At 40.6% G+C, this 13,360-nt stretch overlaps 2 protein-coding genes across 2 annotated transcripts in view; both read right to left on the bottom strand.

Annotated features, from left to right (window-relative positions):
- The window catches only part of LOC118556148, a 158,230-nt gene that overhangs the window by 74,423 nt on the left and 70,447 nt on the right, over nt 1–13,360 (bottom strand). The gene's annotated exons all lie outside the window — the stretch shown is intronic.
- Nucleotides 3,450–13,360, bottom strand: part of LOC118562525 — a 140,437-nt gene continuing 130,526 nt past the window's right edge. Inside the window, exon 8 of the mRNA XM_036134960.1 lies at nt 3,450–3,859. Within this exon, the coding sequence (XP_035990853.1) occupies nt 3,581–3,859 (279 nt within the window). The 3' untranslated portion in view covers nt 3,450–3,580. The remainder of the gene's footprint in view (nt 3,860–13,360) is intronic.

The following is a 13,360-nucleotide window of genomic DNA, read 5'->3' as shown; positions in this document are numbered from 1 at the left end:
GGACCAATGATGTGAAGGATGTTAAGAGATGATGAACAGATGAATGATTTATTCCTCTGAGAATAAAACCAGAGATAACACAGAAACAAGTCAGGGCAGGAGAGTCAAATGGAACCCAGAGAAGACGGAGCGTGCTGCACAGAAAGTTCAGACAGCTTCAGAGACTGGAAGGTTCTCCACAGTTTCTGCGTCCAACAGCATCACAGCTATAAATAACTGAGCAGCAACTTCTGTGAGGGATTTTCTAATGGAGGGCTTGTTGATAAATGCCCTGCCCATGGGCACATCATTGAACCCACAACCATCTGATTGTGACTAAATGGTAGAGTATCTGTCTTGCAGTCACCCCATCATGGCCCCCATTACTTGTGGGGTTCTTCAGGGCTGAATTCTGCGGCCATTCTCCATTTATTATTATTTATTAGCTGCCTTTAGATTTAATTTTCAAAGATATAACATTTCCTTTTCTTCATATGCTGACAACACTCCCATCCACCTTCAGCTGTCCTGCATCTTTAAAGCCGTTGTTTCAGTGTCTCACTGAAGTCAAAGCCTGGATGCTTCAACATTTCTCCGTTTCAGTCAGAACTATTTCTGTTTGGACCAAGTGGAGTTTCTCATTCGGATCAGGAAAGCCTGGAGAACTTATTGTAGCTGGTGAAACATTTAGGAGTTATATTTGACTGAACTTTCCCCTTTGAGGAGCAGTCTAGCTCAGTTAATCCATCCCGTCTTAAACTGAGGCTCTTATCTGAAGTGCGATCATTTTAGCTCTAGAGGCTTAGAACGGGCGATCCCAGCTGGATTATTGTGACTCTTTATGCTGTTTGTTGGTTGGTGTTAGTCAGGCCGGCCTTCCACGACTCTAGCTGGGGCTAATCTAAGCCCAGAGTAGGGCTTAGATGATGTCAGCACATTCTTGGAACAAGTTCAGGAACATTTTATGGGTTCTGAAGACCAGGTTCCAAATTGAAGTTTGAAAAAAGCTGGTAGTTTGGGGTGGTGAGAAGGTCCAAGGCCCTCCAGCAAACTTCTTGGGTCTGTGCTGAATGTTTTTGTCGGTCACCTACACGAAACTTGCATGACAGCTTCCCAGTGACATGAGGAAAGTAGAATATAAAGAACTGACGGCATCTTTTTCAAACAGCAACATAAGCAACTCGGAAAGCTATTTGGAGTTCTGAAGGTTCTGAGGAAAATTCTTGGGAACTTGAATAATTTTTCACCTCTCAACCATGTATTCAGCAAAGAGTTAAAGAAAAAACTTTGAAAGCTTTCATGGCTTTCATGGGATCAAATCTTTGGAGTGACCAACTTTAGAAGATCAGCAGGTAAAATCTCGATGTGAGGTTGGAGAACCTACCTGAGCAGCTCACAGATATCTGACTCTAAAAAGGCTTTAAGCAAAATAAATCCACTTCCAGTCCCATAACCAAAGCTATGAGTGTTAAGTTTTAGAATGCCAGACTCTCCTGTCTGTATTTCAGCAAAAGGGTTGAACATTTAGGTTTGGAGGCTCAAATCTTAACAGACAAAATGTTTAATTTCAAATTTCCAAATGAAAAGTTCTGGGCTAGACTCTCCATGACTGATCAGAAGTTTCTGGTTAAAATCCCACTCCAGGTACCTGGACCAGCAAAGGTTCCACCTGGTTGTGTGTGTGTGTGTGTGTGTGGGGGGGGGGGGGGGGGACATGTTCCCTCTCTGTGCTCTGCAGACTCTGACTTACAGGTCAAGAATCTTAAAACCAAACAGCTGTTTGATTCCTGGGGGGGAAAAAAACACGAGGACCTTTCAGACTTTGGTCTTTGAGCAGCAGCTCTAGAGGTTAGAAAACATTTTTGGTGTTCAAGTGGTTGGATGTTCATTTCCCAGTGTGACCATAGAGAGCCTTAGATTTAGTGAAGCTAAAGTTAAGTTTATGAATTATAGCTTAAAACAAGATAAATCTTTTAGTAGATCAAAACTGGTTAAACTGCCTGGGGGCTGATTAGCTTTTCTGAGATCTAAACTCTAATTTGTTACGTCTGTCAAAGTTAAACCAGGAAAGTTAAAGAGTTTAAAAATAGTGAAAGCTTGATAACATCTGCCTGGGTGGAGCAGAGAATAGAGAACGCTTCATGAGTTAAACATGTCCTGAGATAAGGTTTAGTTTTATTAAAGACTTTGACAAGCTGAAGAGAGTTTTTCACAATTGGTTTTTAACAAGTGTAAGAAAGTGTTCCTCTGTTTGGTTTCTCTGTAGCTTCTTGTGGAAACTGTTAACATCACTATCTCTCCCCTGAGTCTCTGTGGAGCTGCTTTTAAGAAAACTAACGGAGAAAAGTCTGATTTCTCACCTGTGGATCTGCTGTTACATAACGGTTAGAAAACAAATCAATAATTAAATAAGAACGGCATGACCAAGGTATCTGCTTTATTAAATGCTTTAATAAATGCTTTATTAAAACGATAGAGGTATTACATCATTTGAAGATTTCACTGCTAAATATAACCTGAAAAGAAACAAAAGAGTTTATAAAAATTATCAAAGCAACCCCCCAGAATAATCCATGTCAGCAAGAAAAAAAATATCTTATTCTAGTGCCTCTGTCCTTCCTGGGCTTTAGATTAATTAGCATAAACATCACAACCAATGAACTCCCTAACTCTGAAAATAGGCAAGGCACATTTATTTATAAAGCACTTTTCAGCAACAAGACGATTTAAAAGGTTGTACATGAATAAAATAAAAATAGCTGAACATCATTACTGCAGCCAACCCTTTTATTGAGGATGGACATTTGACCTGACAAAACAACTTTTGGAGGATTTACATATTCAGCTATATCAACTATATGAAATGGCTTATAGAGTCGGTCCATGGCAGCTTTAATCATTTCCCCCTAAAATATGCTGGTATAATGACAAATTAGATTTATGAATAAACTATGCAGGGTTCTTCCTCCTCAGAGCTTAAAACATCCTCCAAAGTGTCCATGAAGCCTTAATATGTTTTTACAACTTCTTAAAATGTTCAATCTTAGGCCTAATCCACACATAGCCAGATATCTGGGAAAACTATAAAATTTTATGCGTTTTGGCTTTTAATCAACATAAAAACTCATTTTCACATCACTACAAATGTTTATTTCTAAAAATTCTGAAGTAGAGATTTGACAAATCCTTGTATTTGTCTCTGGGCAACAGAATTTTTATGTTCCCGTGCATCAAAGTCTGAAACAAATAACGCAACACTGAAGTCTCGTGTGTGCCCATTGTTACTGTCTCAGCTATGCAATGGAGGAAAAATGTATTTGCTCAGTGATGTGCTGATTTTTACTGTGGTTCAGATGCTTTTTGCTTGTTTGTTTTTACAAGCCCAACAGCTCAAATACACTTGGGTGCAAAGAAGAAGACACTATTTTACACCCTCCCAATAGAGAGGGACCACATGATTTTTTTTTTTAATATTCTGGTTGGCTTGTGTGAATGAAAAGGATTCCTTGTGTAGGATATTATTTTTAAAATCAATGTGTGGGAAATTTTCCACTGTATAAAGGTCCAAGGCCTTAATCTGGTAAGGGCAGCAGTGAGCTACTCAACTTGAAGTTAATCTTAGTTTCTGTATTTCCTCCACCAGATTCTTCTTCCTCATGTCATTTAAAACCCTCTTCATCACCTTCAAAGCTCCTTCTAATCCATAGCGACTCACTACTAAATCCACAACGTCTAGTCTCTCAGCGTTCTCCAGTTCTGCCTTTTGGATTGGTAGGGAGTTGTCCAATGATTCCTCTTTTAAGAACCACTTAAACTCCCTAAATTCTTCTTGGGTCAAATCCTTCAGGATCTTCAAGAGTTCCTTATTTTTAAATGTTTTCTGTTAAAACACAAAACATTGGCAACTTTAATTGTTTTTGTACCTGTGTTTCATAAATAAAGGTTAAAAGTAACAAATTTCAGGGCAAAAACCATTTATACAGAAAAAAAAATGTAGTTAGCTTCCAGCTGAGCTCTGTGTTGTTATTGGTATATGTTTGATCTTAAAACACATTTGTCCAACCTGAAGTTAATGAACTGAGTTTCCAACCAAATGTAACTTCACCTTGTCACTGTCGTGGGTTTTTGTTTCGTTTTGGACTCTTTGGATTGACTATTTTACTCTATGCTCCACCTTTTATCAGCATCTATTCATTATCCAATCAGATATGCTGTCTCCCTACCACCTGATCAGCTCCACCAGTTACAATTAATCAGTTACAACTCTGCTCACCTGTTCCCGGGTCTACAAATACCTGCCTCAGCCAACTCCTCTGGGACAGAAGATCTTGTCTTGCCTCCTGTGCTTCCACCGTGTTTCCACCATTTCTTGTGTGCTCTGCCAACTCGTCTCTATTTCCTGCTCTTGTTCAGCTCTCACTGATGTGTGCTTCCACTGCCTGTGTGCTACTCAAAGTCTGCCTTGTTCCCCCTGCGTTCCAGCTGCTTGCTCAGCCCATTCTGGTGGTTCCTCGGTCCACATCATCTGTTCTGGTCATCTCCTGTTTTCATCTCTGGTTCTGGTCTGCCACTGCCTGCTTCACCTGTTCAAGTCTGGTTCTGCCAGTCACCCTAACCTGCATCCTCTGAGCTCCTGTCCATTACTGTCTGCCTGAATCTTCCTCCACAATTCATTAATGTGATAAACCTTTTTAGAATTGAAATCTTTCTGGCTGATATCGGGTTCTCTGATTCTATTCATAACAAACCTTTGATGCACACCCTCAGGGCCTGTTCTAGCCCTTTGGTTGCCCTAGGCGAGATTGAGTTTTGCGCCCCCCCCCCTCCATTGATCAGTGGTGTTCAATAAAACTGTGGATGAAATTACTTTCATAGGGATGGAATGTTATTGTGATTTCCATGTGTTTTCATTTCTAGTATATTTTGTCAGATGGTTGTAGACTTGAATTAGTTATTTAAAGGACTAACTACCTTCAGGCTGGGTGTCCCTGGTCTCAGCTGTGTGTTACTGGCGCCCAGAGTGCTTGGTGTGGTCCTGGATGTCCCTTCATCTTCATCACCTGTATTCAAGCATATTGTATAGCCAGACAAGCGGGGTTTAATAAGTGAAATGATCATGAATGTAGTTGAACTTCTTTAAGAAAACAAGCTATTGCATTTTGATACATGCTAAAAAATGTTCTATTGTACTTTAAAGTATAGATGTGGCTTGAATAAATGCTATTAAAAATGATCTCACCTAAAGCAGGCTGTGTGTTGGCCTGTGTGGCACTGGTCCCTGGAGTACTACTGGATGTCCCTTCTCCTGCAGCTATTAAACACAGAGTTCATCTATGCTGTTTGTTACACAATTGCATTTGGTCATTTCTATATTCCTACCACATAGTTGCATTGTACAAATACATTTTATCTGACCATGTAACTTGTAGATAAATTACAATTACTACCACCACCACTATTACTACTATTTGGCTGCTTGAAGGCTAAATAATACTACTGATTACAATAAGTAGTATTAATGTGATGTGATTATAAAAGTAATAATTGCTAATAATAATAATAATAATAATAACAATACAAATAACAGCAACAATAGTTGTGTACTTACAAAGTTCAGAGAGAGGCGAACATGAATGATCAGCAGGTGCTGGCCTCTGCAAATATTGTCTGAGTGCATCTGGCAAGAAAAACAAGAAAACATATACATTTTAGTATATTCCTGAACTGTGCAGAAGGGTGAACAGCACCACTATCACCATTGGTGCCACTAAACACTGAGCATGGAAACAAAGTTGGATATTTCAGGCAGTAAAAACCCCGGTAAAACAGTGAAAAACCCATGAAAAACAGTCACTGACTCTCCTATTGACTTTAATTGGGACATTTTGGTACGAGTGGAAGGACAATAAACGTAGCGATTCACGTTTTGAAGGCTGGCCGCTGATAAAAGCACCTTGCTCCGAGGGGGGGGGGGGAGAGGGGGGCACAGTAAGAGCGGTGAAGCACAGAGCCGCAGCGCAGGTAGTTAAAAAAAAATCAGAATAAATAATAACGAAACTTCTAAACAGACTAATTGCCGTTTTAGACTGTATCTGGTTAGCAGATCTGTTTTCTGATCCAGCGTACAGCCATGACTGGTTCTGAATGTGAAAGAAGCTGAACCAGCACCGCAGAAGGCGGGTCTAGACTGAGCTCTGGATGGACAGAGCTGTGAACGGATCATACGGGTTTCATTATTTTTATGTTATTTTTTATTTTATTTGGTACAAACATTTACTCGCCATGTGGCAGCTAGCCCTCTGAAATTCACTCGCCAAACGGGAAATTTACTCGCATTTGGCGACTGGCGAGTGTTAATTTCGGACCCTGGTGAGCCCTAACGTAACGTGCCCCCCCCCCCCCCCCCACAATTAGGAAATTATCAAATGATCGGCAATAATAATCATCAATTCAATGTAATAATGAGGTTGACAAGTAAACGTGTGGCTGTGGGGCGCCATAGGATGATCATATATTTAATAAACATGTTTTAATTCGCTCTTTTTTGTAATTCTATGAATAATGGGAAGTAAGCCTAAGGGCGACGCTAGAGGGCGCCCCCAACACATTTGTCACCCTAGGCAATGGGGTACCGCGCACGTGACGTCACCGTCTCAAGAGCAACGTCCCTTTTGCCGCTTAGGTAGGACATACAGGAGAGAACGCACGGATTACCCAGCTATTACAAGCGCAACAGAACCAGCGATATGACCGACTTTACAGCCGTTAAACTTTCCCAAGACGATGTCCCAGGCACACGGATTACTGGTCGCACTGTCGAAGAACACACCAACCTTCAGCTCAAACGATGGCTTGAGGTTCGAGGGCTTAAAAAGACCGGAAAACTGGCCGAGTTGATGAACGGTAAGCTTTGTTTTTTTTTCCTGCGCGGCGATCATGGCAGCGTCGGCCGTTTTTTTTTTTTGTTGTTGTTTGCAATCACCGTCCAGGAATGGGTATATGTTTAATGTTTGTCTCATTTGAAATGTTTTTGAGTAAGCTATCCTGGTAGCAGGCTATCATGTTAGCGCCTGCTACCATGATAGCCTATATGCTGTCATGGTAGCAGGCGCTACTTTATTAACATGTCGGCCACCAAAATACTCTTACCTTGACTTGATGTCGCTGGAATTGGGTCAGGATGTTCTTCGGTTGTGCCCTTTCCTCCGACAAAATGCTTGCTACATATGTACTTGAATTTGGTAACTTTTTCCGGGTTGAACTGTTGTGTAGGCCGACCGCACCGGTCCCAGCGCACACATTTCTCCTTGGCAGTCTTGAAGAAAACATCCTTCATATGCGGCCGATCAGCGTAACTCGAGTCGCTGTTGCACGTTCCATAGCAACAATGTTTAAAAACCATGGTCTTAGATTTGGAAAAAGCAGTCGTTTACCGAGTAAAACCTAGGCTAACGCACGTCTCTTTTACAGCAAAACAGCGGCGGGTTTCCGGAGTTTGCCCCACTGCGTACCACGTGATGTGACGTCATCGTGACGTTGTGTTTCTAAAAATAGCTCGCGCGCGGTACCCCATTCAGCTCTTCTGCTACGTTGGGACAGCGGCAGGACCGGGTAATTAACTCTTGTTGCGCTTTTTTCCTCCATCATGATACAATTAATATATATATACTATAGACAGTATATATTTTTTTATTATACTCTTTGATTCGTGCCCTTCAAGATGAATTACCGTTTTTGATAAATAAGTTGCAGGATCGGCCAAACTCTGAATAAGAGTGCAACATATAGTCTGAAAAATACGGTCTTCCTAAAGAAGGGGCGGACAGGAGGAGTACTGACAGGACACGGGTAGAAGCTCTCCCCCGTCTTGCGTCCCTTGGCGTCCTCCAGCGCCACATACTGGCTGAGCCCGGTATGGAAGCAGAAGGTGAGCGGCAGCGAACGCCTCATTCCCTTCCTGTGCTGGAAGCCCCCCGCTGCCGTCTCCACGTCCAGCAGCACTTCAGAGCGGTAGTGGTTGGAGAGGGACATGCTGCCCATCAGCCTGAGGACCCAGAGACACACGGTTAGACCGGGCCGGTCGATCCGGGGGGGCAGGACACCGGCCGCACACCCACCCTGGGATGACCAGCTTCTGGCCGTTGTGGATGCGGAAGGAGCAGCGGTAATCGTCCGGAAGTTTGCACCCGATCTGAGCCTCCACGTCGTCCAGCTCCTGCTCGGTGGCGCCATCTGCAGGTCAAACAGAGAAGACGTCTTTGGCTAAAGCGACACGTTGACCCGCAGCACGACGGTGGACAGAACACGTTTTATAAATGGAAATCTGCACACAATGCAACCCAGAAATTACACTTTGAAAAACTTCTTAATAAAATCTTTGCTGTTTTCTCAGATTTAATTTTTTCAAAAAAGCATTCTCTACAGATTTTATATTTTAATTTCCCCTTTTCAGATTGAGGTTTACAAATCTCATTCTTCTTAAGTTGCGTTTTACAGATCACATTTTGCTTGATGCGCACACTGACCAATAAAACGTTGCTAACGACCAATAGGAATGGGTCTTTCTGCAGAGCAAAGCCCGCCCCCGGGGCAGCGAACGTGATCTGTAACATGCAGTTTGAAAAGAATGCAATATGTAAAAGTCAGTAAAAATAATAATAATAATTTGAAAAAATTAACTTTGTAAAAATGGTTTTTGAAACAATAAAATTTGACAATGTAGAATCTGTAAAACTTTGCTTGAAAAACTAAAATTTGAAAATAAACCTAAATTGTTTTTAAACAATAAAATCTGAAAATATAAAATCTGTCAATCTTGGATTCAAAAAATAAAATGTGAAAATTTTAAATTTGTAAATTTTAAGATAAATCTGTACAAAGAATTGAAACAGTAACATTTTCAAAAATAAAATCTGTAAAAATGGTTTTTGAAACAATAAAATGTGAGAATACTAAATATGTAAAACTGCTTGAAAAAAAGTTTGAAAACAAATCTATAATTTTATTTTTAAAAAAATATAATTTTCAAAAAAAAAAATCCAATGTGAATTTTTTTGACATCTGTAAATCTGTAAAACTGCTTGAAAAACTAACATTTTAAAATAAATCTAAATTGTTTTTAAACAATAAAATCTGAAAAACCAAAATCTGTAAAACTTGATTTGAAAAAACAAAATGAATTAAAAAAGGTTAACTTAAAAAAAAATCTATATGAGAAAACAGCAAAGTTACTCTCAAAATCTTTTTTTGAGTAAGAAGTTTCAAAGTTACATTTCTGGATACATTTGTTTTTCTCATTTCCATTTACAAAACGTGTTCTTTGCCTCCAACAACAACAGAACAAACCCCCCCCCCCCCCCCCCCTGCTGCCCAGAGCAACAACCCAACCAGGAGCTTTTTCTCCCTGATTCCGTTACCTTTGAGCGAAACGATCATCCGAGGACATCTCTGATGCAGGAAGCCCTTCAGCTGCTCCCAGGCCTTCTTCAGCGCAGCGTAGTGCTGGATGTAGCGGCCCAGGTCAGAGTAGTAGTGCCTGAACAGGCCGTACCAGGACAGGCCCCGCTGCGACCGGTCGGCGCTGCACACACCAACAAAGACACACACGGTCCGCCTCAGACTCCCGACGGCTTTAAAACGCTGCAAAAGGATTTAAAGGGAGCTCACTCTGTCAGCAGCCAGTGTTTGCAGCAGTGTCGCTTCCACAGTGGGTTGTGCTTGCTCAGCTCGTTCAGCCTCTTGCTCACGTAGCTGCAGCTGCACAGCAAATACACAGAAAAAAGGCAGAAATACTAAAAATTTGATACGTAAACTACACATAACCAACACTTTAGGTGCATTTTTTATTATAAAACAACGACAGCTGGAATAAACAGCATAACTTTATTACATCTAAGGGACAAAACAACACCACTGTGGGGGTCAGCGGTGTGGACTTTACATTTTATCATGATATACTGTGATAACGATAAAAATTACGATAAAAGACTACCAGCTTCTTATAGTGTTTTTAGGTAACAGCCCCCATAAATAAAATTACTCTCTGTAAATAAAAAAAACCACATTTAATAATTTAACATAAATTAAAACTAAATTCATAATTGTGGTTTACAAAGTTACATAAATTAGATTTTTTTAAATCACTAAACAGCACAAAGTAACAACATTTAAATATATTTTTAAATTTATCGATGCTCCAAAGAAACCAACAGTGGAGAAAATGTCAGTTTTTTTTGGGGAGGTTTCAGACATTAATTGGATTTTATCGCTGGGTTTTATTTTAACTAAATTCTTATCATGATAAGGAGTCTTTTTGTTTTCTGATAACGATAAAACCATACAATAAAGGCTCCACCCTACATCACTGTGTACTTTTAGCTACGTGATTTTATGTAGATCTTAGTTCCTTTATGATTTATTAGGTAAAACTAAGCAGGTAGGAAATGTTTGGACCATTCTGTCTGTATGATTTAATTCAACTGAGTTTGTAACGAGCCTTCATGTTTGGCACTATATAAATAAACTGAACTGAATTGAGTGAAGCTGGATTATTATTTGTGAGGCAGAGACAGTTTAAAGTTGTTTTTTTCCTGATGAGTCTGTGTTGAATCTGTTAAAAAAAACATCAGCTTCATTCCAACATGGAGATACTCCTGCAGCAGGAAGTGTTATTAATGCTCTGATTAATATTTACTGACTCGAACTCCAATAAATGGTCACAATCGGTCGCTTTTTTAACGCATTAAAGCCAGGAACATTATTTATTTGGTCGCTTTAGATATTCCATTATATCTCTGGTGTTTTATTCATTCGTTTAGCTCAGATCAGGTCACTAACGGACGTAAACAAACTGCAGCTGTTAGCATGAAGCTAACTGTAAACAAGATCTTTATCTTCCCTTTTAACGTAATTTTATCACCTCAGCGTCACATGAGCTGCTCGGTTTTCATCTTTAATCTGTAACTATTGGCTGTGAACCGCTGACAGTCCTGTTTAGGCTCATATTTGAGCAGAAAAACAGAAGCAAACCAGCTTTTACGTGTCGGGCTAACGAGCCGCGGGTTAGCCGCTAGAACCCGGTGGTCCGGCGGGTTTCCGGAAGCAATGGCTGCCTCCTGCTCGGTGTCCGCGTGCCGTCCGGTACCTACCGGAGCAGGTCTCTGAAGCTCAGGTAGGACAGGACGTGGAGCAGCGGGTCTGAGGGCAGCAGGTCCAGCTGGAGCTCCGAGGCGGCTCAGCAGAATAGAAATCATTTCCAGACTCGTCTGTCCTGTATTAGTTATACCCATCAGCAGTCAAATCTATTAATCAAATAAATTTTGACTTTATCAATCAATCAATCAATCAATCAATCAAATTTTATTTGTCAATTACAATTTGCATTGCAATCAAAAAGTCAGTTCCAGTACAACCGTCCATCACATAAACAAATAAACATTTGGGGGGAACGATTGACTGAGGCCTTGCGTTGCCAAGGAACGCAGCCAGCCAGCCGCTGCTAAAAAGCGCAGCTGTCAAGGCCACATTCCTCCAAACTGCCCAGACCCCGCCTAAACGGAGTTTACAGGCGCTGCCTTGAAACTCTCGAAGAAAGAGCAACAACATGGGGGAAAGAGGGGAGGGAGAAAAAAAAGAGACAGATGTTTGCCTATTTATGCTCTCACCTATAAAGAGACAAACAACCGACACAAAAAAACCCTCATAGCACAAAAGCACAAATAAACACAAGACAACATGTATGCAGAAGGTAAACATTTGAGACCTGTCGCGTGAGTGTATTTCATCAGTTTTTATGGGTATCAGTTATGCGTGTCTGTATGGGCGAAAGTGTTTTTCTCCGTGAACACTCTCCAGAGGCCATTGTCCTTGATGTTATTAGCCGACCCACAGTTCAGAGAAGCATCCTCAGGTGTCAGCGGGGGAGGGGGGTAGCCGGGGGCTTTTCTGGGCACTCCGTCATAACAATCCAGGAGAAGATAGGGAGGGAATCCAAATATGTTATTTGTTATGAGACAAGCTGCACTGCCTTTCCTGTCAGCTTTTAAGTCTTTTGCTGGCTCCACATAAATCCAATTTTCCAAATTATTGGGCTTTTTCGCGCTTCACTCCCAGATTTTATCCCATCTCCCTTTGAGTTCAACCCCAAAGTCAGTCTGCGTTCCAGCGCAGCCAGCTTTTCGGCTTGGCTCCATTCACCTGCCAGGTTTGTCCATTCACAGCCATAGTGAGCGCGTCATGCAGCCGGCAGCCTGATCAAGGCCAAATGGCTCCGACATCCGCTGTATTTGCCGATACTTCAAAAATCCACAAAAACCAATAAGTAGAGATCCCAGTATCCTTAATCCAATGTGAAAATTTCAAACGTCCAGGAATGACAAGGTCGAAAGACACACCGTTTTCCTCCAGGAATTTAGGATGTATCTCACAAAATAAGTCAAATCAGGACCGGACGGGTCCCCCTTCCGTTGCCTACCCGTCGAAAAAAAATTATCAATAGTATTGAGAGACCAGCTTACCAGATCCATGTTTTTCAGAGTTCGGTTGATATGAAGAAAGTGCTCAGAAGACAAGACATAGCAAAGCAAAGCAGGATAGGGGGGGTAAAAGCTGCAGAGAGGGAAAGACACGACCGACCTCGGAGAGAGACAGAGAGAGCTGATTATGTGGAAGCAAAATCAATCAATAAATAAATAAATGAATAAATACTTTTAAAAAAGTCAGAAATGTGTGGTTCAACAGAAAAAAGATTAGTAAAAAGTTCAATAGAATAACAGTTTTCTTTCCTTTTGCATTGTATCCATGTAGGTTAATATTGCAGTCATTAAATCCTCCCAACCAATCACAACGCAGACACAGGAGAGTCCAGAGAACATTTTATCACTATTATTATTATTTATTTATTTTTTGGTATAAAGATGTTTGAATAAATGGTTGAGTGTTCATTCAGTGTTATTTAACTGAAAATAGATAATTAAGCATCAGCCTAAAATGGCCAGGACTGCACTTACAATTTACATTTAGAATTTTTTGATAATTATCAATATAAGTTAATGATTTCTATTTTATGGATAAGCTTATTTTCTATATAGTTCTGCCCTACCGTCAGCTTTTGAAACAAAAAAGGGAAGCCAAAATCACACTACATTAAGTAAATTAATCAAACAGTTTGAAGAGGAAGGATTGCAAACTATTGGATTTGACAGCCTTAGGTCATTTTTATTGCTTCACGTCTGAAGTAAAATATTTGCAGATCTGTGTAGAGTTAAACCTCCCTCTCAAATGTGATTTGACATATAAAAAAAACAAACTGCACTGAGAACTTTCTGGTCTCCATTCATGATTACACTAGCTCCACATTCAATGTAATTTAATTTTAGGAAAG

This window comes from Fundulus heteroclitus, unplaced genomic scaffold (genome assembly GCF_011125445.2).
Source record: "Fundulus heteroclitus isolate FHET01 unplaced genomic scaffold, MU-UCD_Fhet_4.1 scaffold_96, whole genome shotgun sequence".
NCBI classification, from domain to species: domain Eukaryota; kingdom Metazoa; phylum Chordata; class Actinopteri; order Cyprinodontiformes; family Fundulidae; genus Fundulus; species Fundulus heteroclitus.
Note: the sequence above shows the minus strand (reverse complement) of the source record. Positions and strands in the feature narration are given on the sequence as shown.